Source organism: Triturus cristatus, chromosome 5_1, assembly GCF_964204655.1.
Source record: "Triturus cristatus chromosome 5_1, aTriCri1.1, whole genome shotgun sequence".
NCBI classification, from domain to species: Eukaryota; Metazoa; Chordata; class Amphibia; order Caudata; family Salamandridae; genus Triturus; species Triturus cristatus.
In genome coordinates this window covers 578,650,976-578,677,155 of record NC_140587.1, presented here as the reverse complement: position 1 = coordinate 578,677,155, position 26,180 = coordinate 578,650,976, and the positions used below count along the sequence as shown (strand labels likewise).

At 42.6% G+C, this 26,180-nt stretch overlaps 2 protein-coding genes across 4 annotated transcripts in view; both read right to left on the bottom strand.

Moving 5' to 3' along the window:
* PPP1R42 (protein phosphatase 1 regulatory subunit 42) overlaps positions 1 to 26,180 on the bottom strand; it is a 525,575-nt gene that overhangs the window by 368,693 nt on the left and 130,702 nt on the right. The window contains exon 1 of one of the 3 annotated variants that reach the window (XM_085605504.1): positions 9,206 to 9,327. The exons of the other annotated variants lie outside the window; for them this stretch is intronic. The gene's annotated coding sequence lies outside the window, so the exon portion shown is untranslated. Of the gene's footprint in view, positions 1 to 9,205; positions 9,328 to 26,180 lie in introns of those variants that run through there. 3 annotated transcript variants of the gene reach the window in all.
* CUL1 (cullin 1) lies at positions 1,971 to 8,725 on the bottom strand. The gene has a single exon (XM_085605501.1). It carries the CDS (start codon positions 7,689 to 7,691, stop codon positions 5,361 to 5,363), a length of 2,331 nt encoding a protein of 776 aa, XP_085461627.1. The 5' UTR covers positions 7,692 to 8,725; the 3' UTR covers positions 1,971 to 5,360.

Genomic DNA, 26,180 nt, shown 5'->3' with positions numbered 1-26,180 from the left:
CTTTTGTAGGTTTGGTGTAAATCTGTTCAGTAGATTCTGAGAAAATAGCCTTTAAATCAATATATATATCTGAGCCAGCTTACGGTGCGCTTACGGTGCGCTTACCGTACGCGTACGGTGGCGTGCGCGAGCGCGATTCTGATTGGCTCTTAGATCTTAGTAAACATTCGAATCGGCCGAAACCAGGAAGCGGCGGCCGCCATTTTCTCTCTCGCACTGAGAGTGTGGATTAAAAAACCACGGACAAAAACATGTAAAGGGGCTGTTTGGACAGCTCCAAAGCACCTAGCCATGATGAGGGAGTCCCCAAAGATCCCCAAAGGCCAAAAACGGAATTTTTATTTTTTCACTAATTTCGCCGATTACGCTTACCGTACGCGTACGGTAAAAAAATATTTAAAAAAAAACAATTATCCACACTCTCCCCACCCCGTGTGCAAATGGTGCCCGAAGGGCACCATTAGTGCATGGCTTATAACAGGTGTTAAAAATTAAAATATTACCTTTCAAAACGAAGTGCATCATATGTCCTCCATGTGCGCACGGTGCGCGAAGCGCATCGTGCGTACATGGCCCATCTAGCGTAACGTGGGCACGCGGTGGGCGTAGCGCACCGCGTGCCCACCGTGCGTGCACGGCACTAACTGCGTAAAGTGGGCGCGCGGTGCGCGAAGCGCACCGCGTGCTCACTGTGCGCGCACGGTGCGCGAAGCGCACCGTGCGCGCACAGAACGAACTGCGTTAAGTGGGCGCGCACGCCACGAATGGCGTAAAGTAACTTAGCATTTAAAAAACCGTACTAATTCACTGAAAAAACCATAGGTTTCACACACGTTATAGTTAGGAATTAGCATTTAAAAAACCTTGCAAATTCACTGAAAAAACCATAGGTTTCACACATGTTATAGTTAGCGGAAATTTTACTGATAAAAAAACAATGAAATTCCCCCGTTATAGTTAGTGCAGGCAACTATAACTCACGCGACCGCAATCTTCTGCTGATGACATATGTGTCTTTATGAAAAAAAAATATTTGTAATATATGTATAGCTAAAAATTTATGGAAGAAGACATGGGCAAATAAATACAGTATTAGCATCAGCAGAGGATTGCGGTCGCGTGAGTTATAGTTGCCTGCACTAACTATAACGGGGGAATTTCATTGTTTTTTTATCAGTAAAATTTCCGCTAACTATAACATGTGTGAAACCTATGGTTTTTTCAGTGAATATATATATATATATGGTGGTGTGCACTCCGTGGCGATCTTACAGGGGAGCGATGGTTGGCCCTGTAGAAGCTGAAGATGCCTCAGCTGATTAAAAAGTGGTGCTCTGGTGATGTGGCTTCCCCCTTGTCTGTATGTTGTATTCCGTCCCACCCCGACATCTGTCTTCTTAACCAATGTAAATGTATCCCTGAAGTGCTTGCATTCACATCTGCTATTGTACTGTCTTTTGAGCTTTTCAAAAAATAAAAAAAGTTAAACAAAAAAAAAATTATCTGTAAACTGAAGTCTATCACAGGAAGGAAGAGGAAAATACTAAGTGACTTGGGAACTGCGGCTGGCAGATAGTTGTGGTCAGGCAGGGATCCAACAACGAATTATGACAATGGCTCAAAGACCATCGCAGAACTGTGAAAACCAAATAGTCAGTAACATCACGATAAAAATGCAACTGCTTCGTTGCAAAATGTGGGGACAGGAGGGCACTGTGAAAAATAGCTATATGGACACTAAAGTATGTGGAGCAAACGTGGAGAAAAAAATGAAGTCACCTATTGTCAGCGCAACAAACACAAAACATTACCAAGCACCTTGAAATAACAACTGAAAAACACTGTACGCTTCATTTCAGACAAACAAACAGATGGGACGTAGTAACTTTTAATATGCATTTAAAAAAGTGGAACCAGTAAATGGCACCTCGTAATGGTCTCCATAAAAGAAAATTCACTCATGACGCCAGAAATGTTGATGTGTTTATTTGATAGTCTTCTGTCAGAGGAGTCTCTCCCTACAGATGTTCTGAAGTTTCTAATAAGTGTGTCCACTTTCAACAATATAGCTTTTATGATACACATCTGGACTGGAGCACCGAGATCCAATTACTTTCATCTCCCTGTAATGAACCCTCCCCAAGAGTCTCGTCACCTGAAAGAGTAAAATCCGCCAAGAGTTGCTCTGCCTCGACACCTGCTGGAAAAGCGATCTTTGAGACTGAAGAAATTAGTTCATGGAGGATGGCATTGCCACCAATGCGTCATTTCCAAGGCCAAACTGCATTTAGACAGGGGCTATGTGATCATCATCATTTATTAAATTTTCACCATTACAAAACAACAGTTAAAAAAATAGCAATACAGCAACGTTTCACTTTTGTTGTTCGAACATGTCTTTGTTAAAAATGTGTTTTTACACATTACATAGCCACACCTTACTTTAACAAATAAGACCATGTTCACAGGCCCTCAAAATCCAAATGATTTATAAAGCAGGATCACTTTTTTGAAAAGGGAAAAAAAACTGTTTATCCAACTCCCTCAAACAGCCACTCTATCACACTTGCTTGTTGCATGAACTGCCCATGAATGCTTTTCAATGAGTAAACGATAAAACAAAAACATATGTGATGGAAATGTTGAACAAACGCTCATTAGTTAAACAATTTTAGATCAATCATTGCCATGGCATTATAGCAAGGTCTACAATGCAACACTAGTTCAGATGTCCTTATCCCTGAGCTGGGCTCTTAAACCAGTAGTGTGGGCAGTGATAAAAAATGCTCGTGTGTCTCTATCGACTGCATTTCACAACATTTTTACCATAGGCAAGGAGCACACTGTCATAAAACTTCCACCACCTCTTACTAGCTAGGCCTGACCAAAGATGAGCCTGGTACATTAAATAATGATTGCATAAAGCGCATGAGATGGAGTAATGACGTTCTGGCAAAATACGAGAATTGTCCAAATAATTCGACCCTTCAGAGTATTTGTCTCCTCATGTTCTAGGTTAGTGGGGGTTGCAACGGGGCAACAGAGTGGTTGCCTGAACAGCAGTAAAAACAAAGCCATGCAGAAGACACAAGTTTGATTATACATCGGAAAAAAGATTCTAGGCAACATCTGCCTTTGCCGAGGCATATTTGCAAAGCCGCCCCCGCTCATTCTCATGGCTGTGTCATACAAACCAATCACGCCCAGGTGTCTTAACTGTTTTAGCAAATGTTGTGAGAGTGCTGATGGCTCCCACATTACAATTGCAATTTTTTTTATATCTAAGTCTCTGTTGGATGTTGACACGGCTAGCAATAACCCAATGACCACCAACCACTAAAAATGTTCACAAACAGGCTTACACTGGGCATACTTAGTTGGAGAAAAAAAATATGGCAATCCAAGCCTATATCGGTATCAACAACAAATATGAATTAAGTTTACAAATACAAACAGCCATGGTCATACTTTCTTGGGATATGGCCAGAGGCACTGGATGTCATTCACTGTAATGTCTGGCAATTTGGTTTCAAGAGACCAGACCCATAGATTAACTCAAACAATGCGTGGTGCATTTAATTGTACAGTAATGAAACTCAAGAAAGAATGCTAAGGTGGGTCCGTCCATTGGCATAAAATAATATTTCAGTTATAATTACAATGAGAAAGAGTCACACTTGCAAAATGCTATTTATGTGGGCAGTGGCAAACAGTATGTTCCCATAGAATTTGCATGCTACGAAGAAAAAGAAAAAAAACACCACAAATGCGTCCATCTGTTCAACCACCATGGCAATTTAATCGGCTTAAATGCTGAAGAGGACCAGCTAACCTTAGAAAGGGTGACAGACACAAATCACGGTCACCATGGGGTATGGGGAAAGACAAGGTGGAGTCGCATATCTCATCCCATCACTTAATAGTAAGATACTTCTGTGCTGGATGGGTATAGCTTTACTGCAGCCGAGCAGCAAAATCTGGTTGGGAACGAGGGCTCCTTTATTAGTGAACATGGCCGCTTGGACAAGGGTCATGTCTGCTAAGTAGAGGGCACGTCCCTGACCAAAATCTTCAAACGGTAAGTTTACCTACTTAGGAAGAAAGGACAATTAATAGGAAGGGGCCAGGATAAGTTATAGGCACCGGGGATGGAAAACATGGTTTCCCCATAATGGAAGTTTCCCTCTAAAGAATGGGGCTTGGCAGGGAAATGTTGCTACCTCATTTACAAAATGTTGGTGGATATTAACTATTAAGACGAGAGAGCAATAGCAAAATTAGGAGTCATCCAAGTACCAGTCAGGATTGAGCTACTGAACGAGCCAACTCAGCAGATAACAAATATTACATTCAGCAGGAAAGGCAACACCGTGACTAGAGTATGGACTACCAGCCGATAATGGACAGTGGAGTCTAAGTGCAATTTTGTAAATTAAAAAAAAAAAAAAGGCTGGTTTGATACTACAACTGACAAAATTCATTTGGGGGGCATGGGGACACTCCCATGAGGAAAAAAACAATTTCCAAACCATACACGAGCAAACAGACCTTCAAGGACTTTAATCAAAATAAATTGGTGTGAAAATTCAATGCAGATTACACGCCCATTCAGACTTGCTCTCAGAGTGCTGCCATCACTGAGACCACTTGTGCAGATACCCGTTAAATTGCAGCCAATGCTAGGATTTAGAAGCACCAAGGCAGTAACATAACAAGTGATTTATTTTCTTAAAGGGGAAATCTTGCCCTCCAATATATATATGGACCTTCCTGGACCTCAGGTAACCTGGAATGGGTATGTTACTAAGAAAGGGAACTGGAGCTCAAACTTATCCTTGCAGCGATTAGCTGGCAACCACCACTGGGTACATACGCACTTCCTTCTGGGGAAGCAGAACATCATTGCAAACTACTCTGTTGGCCTGCTTCTATAAAAAAGGGGCTGGGGAGCAGCAGTGTGCAATGCCCAAACCTCCTGTGACCACTTCAAAAGATTGAATTGTGGTTTCAGGAGGAACCAATGGCGGTGACCAAGTGGCAATTTCCCCAACGCCACAGACTGGAAATTAAATATTGTCAAAACACTGTGCAAGTTTATGAGAATTTCTGTATTATTTGAGAGGGAGAGACTCCTCCTTTAAATGGCGCCCACATTTCCATTTAAGAAAATAATCAATCCTGAGCAGTTCCAAAGCAAACCTGAGACGGACTGATGGGAGTCCTAGTCTGAGGTGTTTAAAGAGAGGTCCAAGGGACAGCTGGTTGGCTGCTTTAAAGGTCTGTTTTCATTCTTGCCATCACATACTGTAACTAGAAGCGGAGCATGACACAAGTTAGCACTCAGGCAATTACTAAAGGAATTAAGCCAAGTAACTGTAAGTGTCCTTTTCACCATCAACACGCTCCAAATATTCCTTCTCAATTAAAATATCAATGCATTTCTTAATTACAGGAACTCGAGGTTTGAATCTAGAAGAGAGCTGGGTCAGAACTTCTCCAAGCAATTGTTGGTGTTTTAGGACCTTTCTCATTTTCATTATTCTCACAATGGCAGCCTGGATAAGAAGTTTCCGGTCTTCCTCTATATTTTTGTGGGTAGTTTCCTGCTCCTGCTTTTGCTCAGTTTTCATTGGTACATTGATATTAACCCTTAATTTCTTGTTTTTATATCCAAGGTAGAGCTTTATTGAAGTGTCAGGCTTTAAATCCACATCATCAACATTCGCATTTTCATCTTCCAAAACCACTAACTTAGACTTCAATAATATTTGCAGAACCTGAACCAAAATATCCAATTTTATCTGTGTGCTGTCAGTCAGCTGCTGTACAGTGTATGCATCTTCTGTGTTGTACTGCAGTAGTATTGCCATTTGGAATGTAGATGCCTGTAACGTATACCTATTTTTAAAACAATTAGTCACCAGTTCACCTTTGGATAGTTGATACAACCAAGTTAGCTTCCTCCCACTGTGACGGCTGGCATAAAAAGCAGTGAATCTCTGATAACTGCGTTCCAGCTCAGATGGAAGAGCGAATGTACATGACTGTTGAAAAGGCCATGACCCAGAGCTAAGAACCTGAATGCTGAAATCCAAGTCCAATGGCTCGGAATTGGTCAGATGCTTTTTGAACTGTTCATTCAAGTCCTTGCTCACACCAATGTCTTGGAACATTCTTTGAAGTTTCGATGTGTACTCAAAACCACATGCTTGCTTCAATTTAGAGATCATGCTTGCTTCTGCATCATCACTAGCGCTGTTTTGATGGACCAGCCTCTTAGCTAGCATTTTCGCATAAAATTTCTGAAACACATCTTTATCTTCAATGTATTTAAAGACTACCATCACTTGATTTAGGGTATCCTCAAGTTCTGCCTCTTCAGGATTTTTGGAGCTCTTCTTCAACAAGGAGTCACAGTACCGTGCCAACAGTTCTGGGGACTTACTGGAGGACTGTGCCATTTTCGTAACTGCATTATTATTTATAAACCGACCACAGGCTTTATCTAGTGCTGCCACAAAGCCAGCATCATTGTTGAAAGCAGACATAACAAGTGCATTGTACTTCTTGTGAACATCCAACACAGTTTGTACATACATTTTTGGATCGTTTTGAGCAGCTTCACCGCATTTCTCAATGGCAGCCAGACCCTGATTATGAATATGCGTTTCCAAGAGTTTCTTTAGCTCTCCAAGTCCATCTTGGATGCGAGATACAAGATTATACATGCGTCCCAAATCTTCATTTTTGTCTGCATCTAACAGATGCTGAAATTCTGTGTGAAAAATGTCCAGGTGCTTTTCAATGAGAACCTGCTCACATTTTCGCGCCAGTTCATCCTGTGTACTCTCGTGGAGGTACACCTGTACTCTGCGCTGTTCCTCTAAAAGACGAGCCTCTGCCTTTTTCATATATTCGGTGACTGGGTTCTGCTGCAAGAATTCAGTGCTTTCCCTCGTGTAAAACCTTTCTGTGTCCGCCCAAAACTGTGACTCAAATGATTCCTTATAGACTGTTAACGTGGGACCCTTTGCAAATGCGTCATCTTCGTTCAGTCCAAGTTCCACATAGGACTGTACAACTCCACTTATCAGCCTTGTGTTGATGGTTTCACCATTTCTTTCCTTTTCAATCAGTTTCAAGACAGCATTTGTTACCCGCTCGTTTAAAGGCCTGAACAAACTGTCTCTCCAAGTCACTAAAGCAAGTGAATAGATTTCATATATTCCTTTTCGTCCTTCATCACACTCACGGCGAACCCAGTGTCTGTTGAGGTAGGCACAAATTCCATTCAGCACTTTGCTTGAAAAACGGTAGTCTTCCCACTGCTGTGTGTAAAATTTCAACACACTTTCACCCATCAGGTCTTCTCCATCCTCCAGAAGATTTGTCAAATAGTTCTTCAGAAACTCCTTTAACCGTTTATACAATTCCAGGCCCACAAACTGCGCTCCTCCAGGTGTCTGGCCTTTTTTAGACTTGGAAGGTGGTACTCCAGTTCCTCTGGCTTGATTAGACTGGTGTACACTGGTACAGTAGTTGTACACGTGGGTGTAGAGTTCCATGTATCTAGAGCGGGCCATACTTTGCCTAGTGTACACCTGCTGGATACCAGCCCGTAGGTCATCCCAGATCTGATCGAGGCCAATCTGCTTTAGGCCATGCGGATTCTGACTTCTATTCACCGCCATTCTGAACTTTCTGTAATGTGTTTCGGCGATGTAGTTTTACTTTTGCAGGTGCCGCGATGTTTTCGAAACCACTGGAGTGTTCACAGTGCTGGACTAAGTTCCTGTTTTCTTTTGTTTTTTTTACAGGAAAACAATTATTTTACATGCGTGAGATCCGTTTAAAGTCACAGAGGCCATTAGTACTTGCCGACAAAGAATGTAGTGTTCCAAGGTGGACTTCCAATGGGTGAGCTATGTGGTGTCTTTTTCGATCACACGCCTTCACAGGAAACAGGGCAGCGGTAGTCCAAACATATTCCAATCGACCTACAGCCTCCAAGTGACAGGACTGAAAAGTCCCTGTTCTCCAGTCACGACGGCTTTTGGTGGTATCCGCGTTCACCTTCTCCCCCCTGCTGTCGTAGGCCGATGCCTGCTTGTGCTGCGCAAGCGTCGCCCGTACCCTGGCTGCTAGTACGTGCGCAGCAGCCGAAAGGAGGGAGAGGGGGGGTTCTTTACAAAAGCGACGCGGTGCGTTGCCAGGCACCCGGCATTGTCCACCGCAGTCTAGTTTCTCCGTTCCATGCAGCGAAATACGCACTTCTCTCTCACAAGACGTATGGGCTGATCGGCGCCGCGGGCCCAAATGGGAAGGAAGGAGAGGCGGAAGAAGCTGCTGCCGCCCCGGCGCACAATTATGACGTACACAGCAACCAGGGAGGGACGCCCTCGCAGATCGGCTGCCTACGGCGTCACGAGCTGCACTCCGTTGTAAGTGCTAGCGCCGAGACGCACACGTGCACGGAACTGCAGGCGTCGAGGCCGATAATGTAGGGTGAAGGAGGCTCTCGGTACGCGGAGGCCCGGCTGTGGTGGACCTTATTGCGTTGCTGCAATTCTGCATCCGGGTCAGATAACCCATCAATCGGAAGAACTAGAGGAAGTGACGTCACAAGTATTTTTGTCGCTCTCATTCCCGGTAGTTTCGAGGCGTAGTTCTGGGACTCTCTTAGTACTGTAGCTACACAAACAAGTTTTCAGCGCCGTTTCTTTCTGTAGTGACTTGACTCCTCCTACCACCCGGAAGTGGTGTAAGCGAAGCTGCGTATTAGGGAGAGGTGACTCGGGGAAACCCGATCCTTGCATTTTATGAGCAATCCACAATTAATAGCAATGTAAGTGAATTTGGATAATAAATGTTATATAAGAAAACACCGTTCGTTAGACTACAAAGCGACAGCGAAAGACTGATAAAAAAAATGTTGAAGCATTTAATGTCCCGTTTTATTTAACCAGGGATCAAGTCAGCGTTACTAGTTCTGTTTATTTAAGCCGAACATTTGTTCTCGAGGATAAATATGTCTTTATCAGGCGAACGAAGTACTGATGGGGTATGGGATCACGTTTTCTTTTCACAAGCATTACTGCCACTAAACTCTATGTCCAGTTACAAATTAAGATGGGATAGCAGAAGAACACACATACCAATGAAACACTTTTATGTTCAGCACAAATAAACTTCATGCTTGACTCACGAATAAGGTTAATAGATGATTCAATGTAAGCAAAGACGTGGTACTCCAGTCCTTGGTTTCTGTTTAACATCAAAGCACATGCTAGGATGACCAGGCGTTCCGGATTTTCACCAGTTGTCCCTACAGATTTCGGGAAATCTCACCCCGGTTTTAGAAATGGTCGACTGAAAACGATGGGAGGTGCCTTGTTATGTTTTTTCCAAAGCAGGGATCGTTAGCAGCTGTTATAAGAAAGCAATGTAATTAACAGGCACGCTACTGGCTTTAAAAATTCAATTTTATGTTCTTACTGCCTCTGCTGTAATTCTCTGCTAAGTAGCACTGTTATTCTATACGCTCGGTTGAAGTAAAATTGTAGCCCATCTTCTGTTTTTGTGAAAAGTCCCAGTTTTGGTTTTAAAATTCAGGTCACCCTAGCACATTCATGCCACTCCTGCATATTCAGAAGGAAGGCGAATGCTGGTAAATGTTGCCCTGGTACACTTTAGTTCATCAGACTGAAGTAACGCACCTGACAATAATTATTAGTAACGGTCTCATCCGCAGGAACGTTTCTAGAATGTATTAGACCCTGGGCATCAAGAGTATGTGGGAGGCTGAAGAATTGTATGACAGGACAGGAGGCTCCGATTATGCTTTCTCATTTCTTTATTAGAAATGCTCAGCAGCCAATTAGAAACACAGTAGATAAAAGAAAAACTACAGTACCCATGAACACCAGGGTATCACGTGACCAACCATAGAGACCATAGTATAAAAGGTCATGTAGAAAGTATCACATCCTCTTTCTTTGCTGCTCCGCAGCCAATTAAGTGCTTCTTTCATATTACTTACTTGATGCTTTGTAGTTACTGCTGAATGTCTTGTTAGCGCTTGCTTAGACTTCCGCGCGCTCTGCAGGTTGGCTATCGGCTTTCGTTTTCGGCGGTTTCGCCGGTTCTGTTGTGCGTGTGGCGGGGAAGTGTGTCTCACCCCCACCCCCCCCCCGGTGCTCGGGCGCTTTGCGCCCGCCTTTAAAATCATTCTGGTGGAGCGGGAGACTGGGGCTGGAGGACTCGCGCGCTGTGCGCGACCTCCTCTTTATGTTTACGGAGGCGGCCGTTACCGCGAATGCGCGGCGGCCATTTTGAGGCTTTTCTTCCGTGTTTCACGGAGATTTCCCCTATGAAGGTTGTTTCTCCTCAACAACTGCCCACAGCCTCGCGTTTTCTGCCCCATTGACGCCTTTTGCTTAGAAAATTGCATTGGGCTGTACAACAAAGCATAGGCTCTGCCTAGAGTGTTTATTTTTCAGCAAGCCCTTCCTCCACATTTAATTATTAACAGTGTGTGCAGGTTTTTTCCTGTACTGTTGGCTTGCTGAGGGGTTGTTCACTCCCCCTGCAATGTGCCTTTGGCATTACAGAATTTTGTCATCTTGTGGGCATTATTGTAACACTTTGTGTCACTATGAATGAGTATTTGGATGAAGATGACTATTATTATGAGGATGACGCCTCTGGCTTTTCGGAGCATGATTTGGTCGAGGCTTTGGACCAGGCTGTGCAACACTCAGTTATTAAGGCACTTGCTTGTGCTATCAATCCCTTGAAACGCCATTTGACTCATTACGCCAAATAACAGGGCTGGTTGCCTTCCACACGTGCGTCTTCTAAGTCTCCTATTAATCCTCATAGGTCGGACTTTAAGATAGTGACCAAAACTTCAGCCTCTGATAAGTCTTCCAAATTGGCCTCGGGGGGGGGGGCGCTTCGGCATCCACCAGCAATGTCACGGACACTGATGGTACGCATTCCTCAGCTTCCACTGATGTTCCTCCGCCGCGTAAGAAGTCGCGTACGGAGCATTATGTGGATGCTCCTTCACATCCTCCTGTATTAACTTTCGAGCCTTAGGACATTTTTCATCCACTTTCTTCTTCATGGCTTCCATCCCCTGCTGTGGCGGAGTATGTTCAAGCTCATATTCGACAACCCTTTGAGAAGGATGTCAGGACCCGCCTTCGGTCCGAATGTCCGCGTCCGGATCTCGCAGACCACTTAGTGGATACTCCAGAGATTGATCCCACGATGGTTTCCTATCTCAAAAAATATGCCAAAGACCCCAAAAAGGGTCTTGACAGATCCTGGCGTTCCTGCCAGGACAAGTTGCTGGATTTGGTAGGGCCTCTCACGAAGATTTTAGACCTCGGGTTTTTAGCCAAAGAATCTTCGGCCCTTGTTGACCTTGATGAACGTATTGAGTGGTCTCAGAGGGCTATTTGCCAGTTGGGTAATGCCAACTGTGCAATTTCCAGTGAGCGACGCCGTTCTATTCTCCTTAAATTGGATCCCAAACTGGCGGAGCTCTCCTCATCCGAGTCCGGCCCTTTAGCTCAGGGGCTGTTGTTCAGACATCCCTTTTTGAAAGAACTGACGAAGTTTGTGGCAACTTTCAGCAGCCTTGATAAGGCTCAAGCTTTGCTGCGGCATGCGTTTCGACCGGTTTTTGCCAGGGCCGGACGACATCGGGGACGCTCGTTCGGCCGTGGCTCTCACAACTCCCAGAGGGGATTCCAGTCCCAAAGAGGCGGTGGTCAGGATTCAGGCTACAGCACCCGTTCCTAGTTCTATCCCTCTCGCAAAGGGAGAGGACAATATAGAAAGGGACGTTCCGGCGGAAACCAAGGTGGCTACCAGGATTCCAATACTTCAGGTGAGCTTGATTCCGGCTTCCAATGTGGTTCTGGAGGGCCGAATACGATTTTTTCTGCACAATTGGCATTTAATCTCCAAAGATGCTTGGGTGCTGCAAACCGTTCAGGGTTACAAAATAGAGTTTTATCAGCCCCAACATCAAACCCTCCCTCTCCTCTGTATTTCTCTCTTCAAGACCAGGAGTTTATTTCTGCAGAAATCGATTCTCTCCTGACAAAGGGGGCAATCATTCAAACTGTTCACCATCCCCAGGGGTTCATCAGCACGGTTTTTCTGGTGCAGAAGAAAGGGGGCGGCTCTCGCCTAGTTCTCAATCTGAAGGAATTCAACGGAGGTGTTATGTACAGACACTTCAAGATGGAGGGAATTCATCTGTTGCGTGATCTTCTTCGCGAGGGAGATGGGATGGTTCGCCTAGATCTCAAAGATGCGTACTTGTCTATTCCCATCTTCGAGCCACATCGGCGATTCCTATAATTCCATTGGCAGGGAAATTGGTACGAGTACAAAGTTCTCCCGTTCGGCCTTTCGTCAGCACCTTGGTGCTTCACGAAACTTCTGAGGCCCGTCGTGGAATGTTTGTGCCCTCGGGTGTTCGGTTAATAATATATCTAGACGACATTCTCATTTTGGCAGACTGTCCCCTCAAGGTCTTGACACATCTGGAGTGGTCTATCGACCTCTTGCAATCTCTGGGGTTTCTGGTAAACCCTCAGAAGTCAGTCTTGATTCCATCGCAGGTGATAGATTTTCTGGGCTTCCAGGTCAATTCTCTTTCATGTCAACTTCTCTTACCCAATCAAAAGATTCGGTACATCAAGAGGGAGTTGAATTCGGTTATTTCCAGACAGACTGTGTCACTGAGATCGTTAGCACGAGTTGTCGGTCTGTTGGCGTCCTCCATTCAGGCGATTTTCCCGGGTCCATTGCATTACAGGTCACTTCAACGTTTGAAGATCCGTCATCTCCAGAAAGGCCTTCGTTATTCCGATCTAATTCCTCTTTCAGAGGAAGCGAGGACGGAGATGCAATGGTGGTTAGACCACTTGGATGCTTGGAATGGGCGAGCCCTGTTCGGTTCATCTCCGGATCTCGTGATAGAGTCCGATGCCAGCCTGTGGGGTTGGGGAGCCCGGTGCGGTCCCAACTCGACGGGGGTCGTTGGTCCTCCCAGGAGTTGTCTCTCCATATAAATTGCCTGGAACTCCTGGCGGGATCATTTGCGATCCGGTTTTTCTCTCCTCTTCAATCCAATTGTTGCATTCTTCTCCGCATGGACAATATTTCGGCGGTCCGGTATGTCAACAAGTTAGGGGGAACAAAATCCAGGATATTGGCGGAGATCGCCAAAGATTTTTGGCACTTTTGTCTGCAACAGAAGATCACTGTTATTGCCGAATATCTTCCCGGTCGCCACAATCAGATTGCGGACTGGAATTCACGCCACCTTCGGGACTTCAGCGATTGGCGGCTTCATCCCCGCATTTTCCGCTCTCTCCTCCGGATCTGGGGTCAGTGCCACTTAGACCTGTTCGCCTCTCGCCTGAACACTCCACTTCCTCTCTTATTCAGCTGGAGGCCGGATCCGAAGGCCCTGGCCACGGATGCGTTTCTACAGACTTGGCCGTCGGTTCTGTGCGATGCCTTACCCCCGTTCATGATGATTCCCAGGGTCTTGGCTTGCACAAAACGTTATCAGGCAGACCTAATTCCGAGGGCTCAGGCGTGGTTCCCGGTTCTCCTGGAGATGTGTTGTGCAGTGCCGCTCCTTCTTCCCCAGAAGTGGAATCTTTTGCTGGACCCTCTCGGCAATCCGCATCCCCTGATTCTATCAGGCAATCTCCTTCTGCTAGCGTGGCGAATCTCGGGGATCGCTGGTCGGTCCCAGGCCTTTCACATGACGCTTCCAAATTTATCAGTGACGCCTGGTCTCCCAATACTCCTAAACGATACAGAGGGTCCTGGAAGCGATGGTGTGACTGGTGTGTTCAACAGGAGGCTGATCCCTCTTCAGCGGATGTCTCTTTGATCATTAATTTTCTAGCCTCTCTTGCTTCCTCCGGTTTGGCTTATTGCACTGTCAACAACTTTTGTTCTGCCATTTCGGCGGCTCATGTTCATATTGATGGTAAACCTGCGGGTGAACATCCTTTGATTGCCAAATTGCTTAAGGGTATTCGTCTGGCGAAACCCCTTGGTCCTAAGTACGTGTCTTTATGGGATGTATTCATCGTTTTGAAGTTTTTGGACACCTGGCCTTCCAATTCTTTGCTTTCCCGTAAGCAACTGTCAGTCAAACTGACCATGTTGTTATGCCTTGTTTCTTGCAAACGGGTGTCTGATGTTCGTGCTTTGGACTTGGCAGGTCGCAGTTTTACACCTGAGGGTGTCACTTTTCGTCTTTCCAAACGTACCAAAACAAATACTTCCACGATTACCTATCCTTCTTTTCCTAATCATCCCAACCTTTGTGTTGTTCAATGTGTCAAGGATTATGAGGTATGTACTGCTCCTTTACGTTCAGATATGCATGGTCAACTGTTGATTGCTTTACAGAAGCCTTTTCGCCCTGTTACCCCAGCTACTTTGGCTCGCTGGGTTAGATGGCTCATGTCTGAAGCTGGCATTGATGTTTCCATTCTTGGTGCTCATTTGGCACGTGGGGCTATGGCTTCGAAGGCATTCTCCATGGGTGTTACTTTAGTTGACATCATGAAGGCCGCAGATTGGTCTTCTGATTCAGTGTTCAAAACATTTTATTACAAAACAATTGATCATATTGCTTCTGTGGTGGTGGATCAGCTTTGAACAAGCATAATCGGAGCCTCCTGTCCTGACATAGAATTCAAAATTTGCGAACATACGTGACAAGACATTTGAATTCTATTAAGGACAAGGAGGCGAGGATTATCCCACCCGTGATTATTGTTTTTTGCACATGTTATGCATTTATATTGTTGTGTTTTTGCATATGACTTATGTTTAATGCAATTCACTATTTCTCTACCCCCCCCTATTTATGACTTCATTCTATATACTGGGTGTGTATTACGGCTGTATGTCTCTTTTCAGGTTCTGACCCGAAGTAGCGGTGTTGCTGTTCCTTCTGGCTTATCCGGTTTTCGATGCTCTTCCGTTTCCGATGAGCTACTGCTGCCGAGTCCTGTGTTCTTCGAAGTGGACTTCTGCTGCTGCTGATGGTCTTTCTATCCCTGATGTTCAACGTTTTTCTTGGACTTCCTGTTTTAACTTGAACTGTTTTTCCTCACCAAAGAAAGAGGATGTGATACTTTCTACATGACCTTTTATACTATGGTCTCTATGGTTGGTCACGTGATACCCTGGTGTTCATGGGTACTGTAGTTTTTCTTTTATCTACTGTGTTTCTAATTGGCTGCTGAGCATTTCTAATAAAGAAATGAGAAAGCATAATCCTCGCCTCCTTGTCCTTAATAGAATTGAAAATTCTTGTCACGTATGTTCGCAAATTTTGAATCCTCCTCAATAAATACAATCAGCAGCTGTTGGTTTCTTTGATTTATTAAAATCGGGAGATCAAGATAAAGTCGTCTCATCAAGCCTGAGCCAACTGACCTTCTGTGGAATCTGGACCACGCATACAGTGTTCCAGATTCCACACTGGGCATGCAGGATACCACACATCTCCCATCTTCACAAAACATTTGAAAGATTTTATAAACACCAAATGCAGTTTAACGTTAATAGCATTTTGAACATGAGCTAAAATTATCTAACAACAAAAGAGGATTGAACAAGAAAAATCAAAAGAGAAAATAAAATTAAAAAATAATAATATACAAAAATAGTATATCATGAAATCATTATACATTCATATCATAATCTTTACACCATATAGGTGCATGTCTTCGTCTCACATTAACATGGCTTCTTCCAAAACTGGGAGAATAATGATTACCTTTTCGCTAGTTCATATTTTCACGTGAGACTTTTTGGTCTTGTAATGGATGAACACCACTGTTAACATCATTGGAAGAAAACCCCTTAGGAACTTTCACAACTTTTGAAAAACTCCAAACATTACCATCCGTCAACTCCACCACTTGTCTTCCAACCCTCACAACCTTCATGGGAGCAGAAAACCGAGATTCACCTGACCTCACAATTCCCCCTTTTTTCACACGCACCCAATCATTAACTTGCACGGGACAAGAGGAAACTTTGTTTGAAACATTGTCAGAATATTTAACCATACCAAAATACCGATCTACATCAGGTTTTCCAATTTCATTACCTTTGTACATCAAATCCCTCATCCATCTCCGACTCAGATTACATAAACTCTTCCTACCTCTCATTTTGTCAAAGGGAGAAATGTCACCTATATTTCTGGGTTTGTTCCTATAATTCCAATGTAACTTATTCATGGCATCATGGCAATTCTTCCCATTGCTAATGGCAAGTTGTAATCTTTCTTTCAACACTCTTATCCATCTCTCTACAATCCATTGCTCTGAGGATAATACACAGAAGACCGATGTGTGATACCATGACTCTCAAGGAATGACCTCATTTCCACAGAAGTTAATTGTACACCATTATCAGTTATTATACATTCAGGAAAACCTTCTTTCTCAAATACTTCATTCAAAAACTGAATAACAATTTTAGAAGTAACTTGTGAAACTAATTTAACCTCAGGCCACTGAGATAATTGGTCAATCAAGACAATAGCATACACAGGATTATGACCTAAACTCATTGGTCCAGCAATATCTAATGACACACATTCCCACACTTGTGTAGGTCTTGAAACAGGTGCATGATGGTAAACCAAAGTTTTTTGTGATTTATCACTAATATTGCATTCAATGCAAGATCTAACTTTCCTCTCAATGCATCTATCAACAGAAGGCCACCAGAATTCGCTTCTAATTCTCCTCTTCATACTGGTCATACCAGGATGTCCTTCATGAGCCATATCTAAAACAATTTCTCTGAAATGACGAGGTACCACTAACTGTAAACCCCTCGTTAAAATGTCATTCTGAATGGACAATTCTTGTGCCACCTGAAAAAAAGGTAAGAGACTTTGAGACAACTCAGCTTTCTTGGGCCAGTTAGATCTAACAAAGGACATGACTTTGTTAATATCTTCATCGTTATTGCACGACAATCTCCATTGATCATCTTTTATGCATCCATTAGATACTTCACTTATAGATATCACTTTTTCACCATCACCATCGTCAATAATAGCATTGTCATCCTCAACAGGTAATCTTGACAAACAGTCAGCCAGTACATTTTTTACTCCCAGAATATATTCTACTTTGAAGTGAAATTCTTGTAATTTATATTGCCATCTGGCAATTCTAGCCGTTGCTTTCCCATATCCTTTACTGGTAAATAAATCCACCAGAGGACGATGATCAGTTCTGACTTTAAACATCGTACCGTACACACATTTACGAAGATATTCAATGCCCCACCAACAAGCAAGAGTTTCTTTTTCAAGTGTGGAGTACTTTTGTTCAGCACTTCTTAGTGGCCTTGATGCAAATGCAATGATAACAAGATGCCCTTTTTGATTTTGCATAAGTACTGCACCAATGCCAACATTGCTTGCATTGGAAATAATAACAGATTCACACGAAGTATCAAATGGGGACAAGGCAGGTGCCAAGGATATATATTTTTTTAGAAAAGAAAAAACTTCAGAACATCTTAAATCCCACATAAACGTTTGGTGCTTTTACATTAAATTCCTCATATGCACTGTTTTGTCTGCAAAAGAAGGAATACATTTAGCGTAGTACTCAGCCAAACCTAGAAAATACCTCAACTGATCCTTATTTTGAGGTTCGGGAGCTTCTTCAATAGCCTTCACTAGATTCCGTTTTGGAGAAATACCATTCTTACTGATGGAATGACCTAAATAATCAATAGAGTTTAGTCCAAATTTAAATTTATCCTTAGTTAAGGTTAAACCATTGTCTTGTAGAATAGACAAAACTTTGTGTAGAATCTCTGTGTTCTTGTGCATCCTTTCCAAAGACTAAAATATTGTCCTGAAAATACAAGACATTATTCATATGTTTCAACAATTTATGCATAACCCTCTGAAATACGGAGGAAGCTGAAATTAGCCCAAAAGGCATTCTTTTATACCTAAAAGCACCTTCTGATGTAATAAAGGACGTAAACTGTTTGCTGTCTTCATGTAATGCAATCTGATGGTATGCATTTGATAAATCTAAGGTAGAAAATATTGTGGAGTCTTTGAGTTTAGCAAACATCTCTCCAATGTTTGGTAGTGGATGTCTGTCAACCCATACATTGGCATTCAGATCTCTTAAGTCCACACATAACCTAACTTTTCCATTGGGCTTGTGCACAACAACAACAGGAGAAAGCCACTCAGAAGATTCTATTTCCTCAATAACATCTATTTGACATAATCTCTCTAATTCTTTCTTAACAGCATCTCTCAATAGAAACAGAATATTTCTGACTTTATGAACTTTGGGAATGGAATTTTGTTTTAATATGATTTTGTGTACAAATTTCTTTAATGATCCCAACTGAGGGGAAAATACCTTGGGAAACATTTTCTCCCATTCCGTATTGGGACTATTACTAACTTGAGCAATCAAATCAGAATAACCCAATACTTGATCCGGATGATTTGGATCTAAAGTTATCATCAGATCTCGTTGCTGTGGCCAACCTAAAAGACAAGATCCCTCTTTAGCTGCGTAAACTTTAGAAGCTGTAGTTTTACCTTTAAAGCTAAGGTCAGAATTAAAATAACCCAAAACCTCAATTGGTTTCTTGCCATATCCTACTAATTTGATGTCTGGGGAAATAAACATTTATCAGGAAACTCTTTTAACCACTCTTCACCAATCAAAGTGTGTCTTGCACCAGAATCAGCCATAACTTTTACTTCCTTATTACCTATTTGTAGCATACAAAATGGTGCATCTTTGCCCCTATCATTAATTTCATACACTGCTAGTAAATATTCTGATTCATCAATGTCATTGTCAATTTCTTTAACATAGTCCAATTTAGAATTCCTGACTTCTGAGTTCTTATTTCTAAATTTGTTCCTATTTCTACACATCCTGGCATAATGTCCTTTAGACTTGCAATATCTACATACTTGACTTATTGCTGAAGCTAAATGTCCTGAAAATCCACATCTGAAGCAAACATACTCTTTTTTTTTCAAACTTATGTCTAGAAGAAGATGGTTTGTTGGTATTATCCTCAACAACTTTTTTTTACAAGATGTACTTCAGATGTACTATTTTTCTTGTCTGACAGTTCTTTCATGCCTAACTTCATATCCTCAAATCGATGAGCAATATCAAGGGCTTTGGGAAGAGTAAGATCATCTGCAGAAAGTAACTTTTCTTGTAACTTACTATCAGCAACATTGTGTACCATCTGATCATGAAATGTATCGTAGTTGCATTTGGCAGCCAAAATTCTTAAGTCTTTCACAAAAGTATCAATAGGTTAATTAGTTAACTGTTGTCTACTTAGAAACTTGTGATGAGCAACAACTTCGTTCATTTTTTTTTACATACTGTTTGTCAAGTTGCTTAATGGCATTTTCATACACGTCAATGTCGTTGTCACTGGAATTATCTGTAGGTATGGGAGGTAAATGACTTAATACTTGTCTTCCTTCAGCCCCTAAACAATGTTTTAAAATAGCGAATTTGCGTTTGTCAGTATAATCGTCGCCTCCAATCGCTTCAATATAAACTTCAAAGCCTTCTTTCCATTGTTTCCACTCCAATGGAGGTTCTCCTAGAGAAGCTAAGAATGGGGGCGGAGCGTTAAAACCTTCCATGTTCGTAAAATAATGTGAGAGTGCTCCAACAAAATGTTTTTTTTTTTTTAATTACTTAACCACAAACTGTAATTATTCAATTGAGATAAGTAACATTTTATTGTGCTGTGTGTGTCAATGATGAATTATACTCCAAAAGATGATATAATATTTACACACAAATGATTCAATACTTTTATTGTGTGTATCAACGTAGGCTTGACTATTTAGTAACACACGTCGTTTTAAATTAATAAAGCTGTGTGTGTCAGCAAAGACTGGAGCTGCAGCAGACAGAAAGCAGGGTGCTAAGCAACCCTGATTGTGATGTAAACGCTAGGCAATATGCAAATCTATTGCCGTCAGGAGTGGCGTCATAAAGCTGATTGATTTGCATCAGTGCGTGATAACATGCCAGCAGGGTTCCAGAGCGTGAGCCAGTGTACGCGTGAAGAATAGTTGAATAAGCGCTTGAGCACAAGACACAGCACGCGCCTGTTAAAGTGCTGGTAATTCGGTTCTTGGGCGCGAGTCACGGCACACACGCGAGGCACAGTCAACAACACAATTTCAACTTAAATTGTTTAAACTCTCACCATGAATAGCACAATGCTGGGAGTTTCAGCACCCTCTTTGTGCTTACGAGGCCATCTAGTGGTCGAATAATGAAAGAAAAGTAAAACTCACGAATGTCAACCGCCTCACGATCTGCATACAATGCAGGGCTTCAGGCTTGAAATCTTCCGTATTGTTTCCCTTATCGTCGCCAGTGAAGAATCCTCCTCAATAAATACAATCAGCAGCTGTTGGTTTCTTTGATTTATTAAAGTCAGGAGATCAAGATAAAGTCGTCTCATCAAGCCTGAGCCAACTGACCTTCTGTGGAATCTGGACCACGCATACAGTGTTCCAGATTCCACACTGGGCATGCAGGATACCACAGAGGCCTCTCTCATTTACATACAATTGGTGACAACCCAGGAAATGACATAACAGGAAGTGCCTTCAATTGTAGTCCTCTTCCATCTTGAAGCAAGATGGGAGCATTTCCCCATTGGTGACATGGAATCATGCAGTAATCTATTACAGGAATGCCTATGTTATGAATAACATGCATATCTCTCCACTCACCATTCTTTTTTAGGGTCTCATCCGCAGGGACGGTTCTAGGATGTGTAGGGCCCTGGGTATCAAGGTAATGTGCGAGTCCCCTCTAATTTGCATAAAATGGGTGACATCCCAGGAAATTATATCACAGGAAGTGCCATCAATTGTAGTCCTCATGCATCTTGAAGCAACTTTCTTGATGTGTATGTCAGTTAAACAATACAAATATATTTATTTTTAAAGTTTTATAGCACAAACATGACCCAATGAGGGGATCAGATAGATAAATAACACTAATGCAATACAGCCATGTATTTGCTAAAGTGCTGTTCAGTGGAAATAGATTAGTCACGCTGGCTGGAACGTTTTGGCTAGATCGCTCCAAAATATATATCTTTAATCAAACGTTACCAAATAATTTCCAGATTAGTGTATTATTTAATGTGTTTTGAATGTGGTATTTACATAGCACAAATCTAGCCGAAAGGCAACTGAATGATGAACAGAGATACAGTCAATATGTGATCGGACAGGTAGATGATTTGTGGACTGTTACTGCAGCATGATATATTGTTCTTCAAAGAGATGAGTATTCATCTGTTATGTAAATTGGAGCTGGGTTGGGACTCTCCAGATGGCTTTTTGCCTTGCTTTACTTTTCATTTTTATGCATTTCCTCTTCTGTCTGAAAGGTATCCTTGCTAATCGTGTACAGAGTACTACTGGCGTTGGAGAACTTATCACCAAGTAGGCAGGTGTGTCAGTAATCATGACTTTGTAGATGATGCCGTCTTGTTTCCTGGTGTTGGACCAGTGTTGGACTATGACTGTAAGGCCCTGGGGTGTGGGACCAGTCCTCTAAGGTTGCCACCTGGCCAGTTTTGTACCAGCACTGTCAGTATTTAGATACAGAAGAAACATTAAATAAATAAATCAAAGCTGGTATTTAGAAAGTATAGAACATAGCTACCACCGATAATTTTAAAATCAACAACTCCAAGAAAAGTTACTTCTCTTATTGGATTTGACCCTATTGAAAGAATTATTCCATATTGTATTAGAACTACAATTTCCTTCAGATTTCTCAGCTATATTACAACACTCCAAAGAACTATGAAATAACAGTGCTCAATTCTTTTTCAACAAGGGTAAACTATTAAATGACAACATCTAAGCAGAACAAATTCATACACCTGATAACCATTCCGTGACAACTCAAAATATCCAAACTGTGATTAATTTAAAACTCTTTCAGACCGATTGATGGGGCTGGTCTGGATTCCACCATTTCAAGCTGCCATCCTATCAGTTTATGACCAGCTACTTTGATACAACTTCCCTTTTTCTCAAAACTCAACTCCTGGACATATTTACTGTTCTTTAAGACAAGGTATTTTCCACATCCCATGCCACTGTGAAAGAATAAAAATAAAAATACCCTTGATCCACAAGATCAACAACTTTCTGCCAATTTGCAATGTACCATTACATGGCAAACTTCTTTAAAAAAAGGTAAAAAATATTTTAGGCAGTTTATCGACGAGAGTCTTTTGGATACCTTCTAAGCTGGATTCCAGACAAGCCACTGTACAGATCTGGTGATCCTATTAGTTTTGGTTGATCTTTGTCTCAGGATAGACCATGGGGTTGTTGGGACACTGGTACTTTTACACCCTTCCACAGTCTTCAATACCATATGTCATTCCATTCTGAAATATCCTAATAGTAAAGCTAGGATTGGGATTCTGAGTTAAACTGGTTACATTGTGTCTATCTGACCATCAGTTGATCCCTAAATTACCACCTTTTCATTCCACACCTAAGGAACTGAACTGCAGGGTGAATCATGTCCATACCACTTGATTCACTCTTGTACAAATATTAGGGTTCGGTTTCTATATGTATGTAGAGGGCCCTCAAATCTTAATTAGCCTGTCTAATCGGAGTACAAATATGAACCTTACACAGGATGGAAAGAGTAATTGAGTAATTACCTTACTATAACACAATAAATCCTACCAAAAAGCATCTCCTTTTTCCACTCACAGCCTGCTGGCCTGAATCTACGGAAACTCCTCCAACCAATCAGTTCTTACTAACCGTGCATCAAACTAGAACAGTTCCATATGTTGAAAGATCCTTTCCCAGTGTGGCTGCCAAAATTGTGGAACTCTCTTCCAGCTGCCATTTGCTCTGAACCCATTTTAGGTCTCGCGACTAGCGTTGCAGTGCGCAGCACTGCTCGCGCAGTGAGACTTCATGTAGGGGCTTCTGAAAGCTGACCACACCCTCGTGCGTGTGGTTTTGTTATCGTTGCAGGCTATTGGGCATTGCGTGCTTCTTTCTAACAAAGACAGGACGCAATTGGGCAAATGCGGGCGCATGTCCCGCATTTGCCCCGCCCATGGCCTATTGGTGTCTGTTACCCGCACGTCCGACATCTGTTTTGCTTTATCGTGCCTGATAATGCAAAACAGATATCTCGCTGTGGCGCGCACGCAAGCACCACTTGCGTGCTTGCTGGGAATGTTCGTTCATGGAAGTGGGCATTCAGTACGATACTGCGCTGTTCTTGGGTAAATATGTGTTAAATACCCCAATGATCAAGCAATTATTATGTTAATAACAAAAACAATACAATTGGTTTAAAAATAATCAGCTTTGGATATTTTTTGGAGAGTAGCTAGGCCGTTCTCTTTTTTGCCCCAAGTACTGACACTATGTTGGTCTGTGAGTTGTCTGTGGATGCCCCTAAAGGCGACGCCTTGTCCCTTCATGGGATCTGTTATTGTATGGCTCCTCCCTGCTGTGTGTTTGTTTGTACTGTCTCCGTCAATAATTCTTGCTCGCGGTTTGTGGTTTCTGAGCCAGTAATCGCTGTTCTGTGTCTGTTTGTGCAGCTCTCTCTCTTGGTATCCACAACCTCTGCGCTGTGTGTTTGATGTCTCTTTGGGTGTCTGTAACACCAGCCCTGTGATTGTAGTCTTCAGTATTCCTAGCTTTGTAATTGTACATTGTCACCGGCAGTAATCGCTGTTTTCCATCTGTTTGCGGGGTGGGCATGGCTGACAATAAACGTTTGGGGTGCGTATGCATGTCCCAAGCTCCTGCTGTGTTTCTTGAGGTCAGCACCCCTGCACTGTGTTAACAATCTGTGATGTTATAGGTGTCCGCTATCTATGCTCGATTTCTGTTAGTAAAATGGGTGTTTGTGCTAAACATATTGGAAACCCAAGGAGTACTGTTTGCGTTAAAAAAAAATTATAATAAAAAAAGTATAGGTGAAAAGATAAAGGAAAAATACCCATGGCCAATGAAGGTTAAAAAGATGTCCATGTATTCTTTAAAATGACAAGCAAGATTTGATCCTGGCCACCGACTCAGCTGGATGGACGTGACCTTTTGTCGTGGTTGTGTGCCAATGATCAAACACGAGATTAGAAAGTACAAAGTTTAGAAAGTACAAAGTTCAACATGGAAAAGGAACGAAAGAGTGAAATAAAGTTCATCTAAACACATTTGAGATGGAGGATGCTCTGGACAGGAGATCAACGATGTGGACTCGCACCCTGAGATACATTTCTAGGGTGGGTTGTAATTGTTTCTTCAGTCATTTGGGAAGTTACCTATAGAATCTTGCCAATTCTGTGGGCGGGAGATCTTTCACAAAGTCTGAATATTCATTTGGTCTGGTCTGAGCACATGCAGCATAGAGGGAGGCTATCTTATGCCTTGAGACCCCTGAGCGTGCCACATGCATGTAGATAGGGCTAACCTGTATTGCAGGAGGGAACTATTTCTAGTATGAAATAAGTATATAATTCATACTGATCTTCCTAAACTTAAGAGATATTGGAGCCAGTTCAGAGTTTGGCAAACAGAGTACTCTGTCACAAATGTGAGGGAACTCCCTGCTGTCTGTCAAACCCTACGTCCGCCCGCATCCTTTAGAGACAGCAGGGCTTTAAGTGGGATGGAAAAACTGGGGGGGGGCTCTCAAAGGGGTGTGGCCGATATAATAAAGGGTGTGGCTTAAAAACATGTACGCTAAAAAATCTGTGCTAGTGTGCTGCCGACCGGTATTTTGCTGCTGGATTCAAGCTAGCCTGGCTGAAGAGGGCTGTTAGCCCACAACCGTCCCAATATGCTTGTTTCTGGTCCAGGGAAGACATGGCTTGGCAGTTCGGGCTGGACTGTTCCCATGAGGCACAGGGTCAAGACTGATTTGCATATAGCTGTATCTGAACTGGGGTGGCAAAGTGAACAAAAGAATGATGATGGATTCAACCCAGATCTGTGACTGGGGGTGAGTGTTTGAAATGTTTCTGTGCTCCGTCCGTTATCTCCTTGTGTTTATTTTGCTGCTTCTGTCAATGCATCCAAGTAAATAAAACAACAAATAACATTACACCTGCAACAAGCCAGGACTATTGGATTTGCCAGTGGTTGTTGGTTGCAAAAGACAAATCAGCAACAAGGATGGCTTTGTTGCATATAATATTGAAAACTTTTCAGTTCTGAAATGAGACTATGAAAGTACTATCCGAGTCTCTTTGGAGTTACATCGAAGGCAGTGAAGGGTGGTACTGCTGCAGAGTTTTTTTTCTCTATTAACTGACGGTGAGCGCAAAAATTGTGAGCCTGATAGGGATCCGTCTCGGCACCTGCTTTTTAGAAGTGCCCAGGACCCGGCCCACTTAAAGCCCTGAGAGACAGACAGATTTTAACTTTTCTGTCGACAGAGCCCCTGTTGGCTCCATCAACTGATGGCCTCTACTCCACTGGGCTACAGGAGGAGATTTTTAGAGGAAGGGCATTACACTGCCCGTATGCTTAGAATGGGCAGCGTTATGCCTTTTTAGGTCTCGCCTAGCGTTGCTATAGTAATTGAGATTTTAGAAGGGGACTGTTGGACCTAAAGTCCTAGGGTAGCTTGGCTCAGGTGGAAAGGCCTCGTTCCGGAGTAACATGTCGTGCTTGCATCACACTCACCTCAGCACTCCAGCGTATCACCACTAAAAACGACACTACACCAAGGTATTATAAAAGTTATAAAAGCTTTATCTTTCCTTTTATCAGGTTTCTCTTTTCTTTCAAATGAAACCAATCAGTTTTTATCTACACCACATTAGGGTCAAAACATTTCGTTGTGGTTAAATTGGCAGTACTTAAGTACCTTAGCCCTGATGTGAAATCAAGTGCGCCACCTGGTGGTCAAACACAGCACAGCAAATTCAATAACGCTTTAAATAGAGTCATTTAAACATAGCGCTGCACATAGCAATTTCATAGCGCCTTAAATAGAGTCATTAACATAGCGCTGCACATAGCAATTTCATAGCGCCTT

What these genes read in the sequence shown, in the direction of transcription:
- CUL1 (XM_085605501.1), bottom strand. Translation starts at nt 7,691, where the DNA reads ATGGCGGTGAATAGAAGTCAGAATCCGCATGGCCTAAAGCAGATTGGC.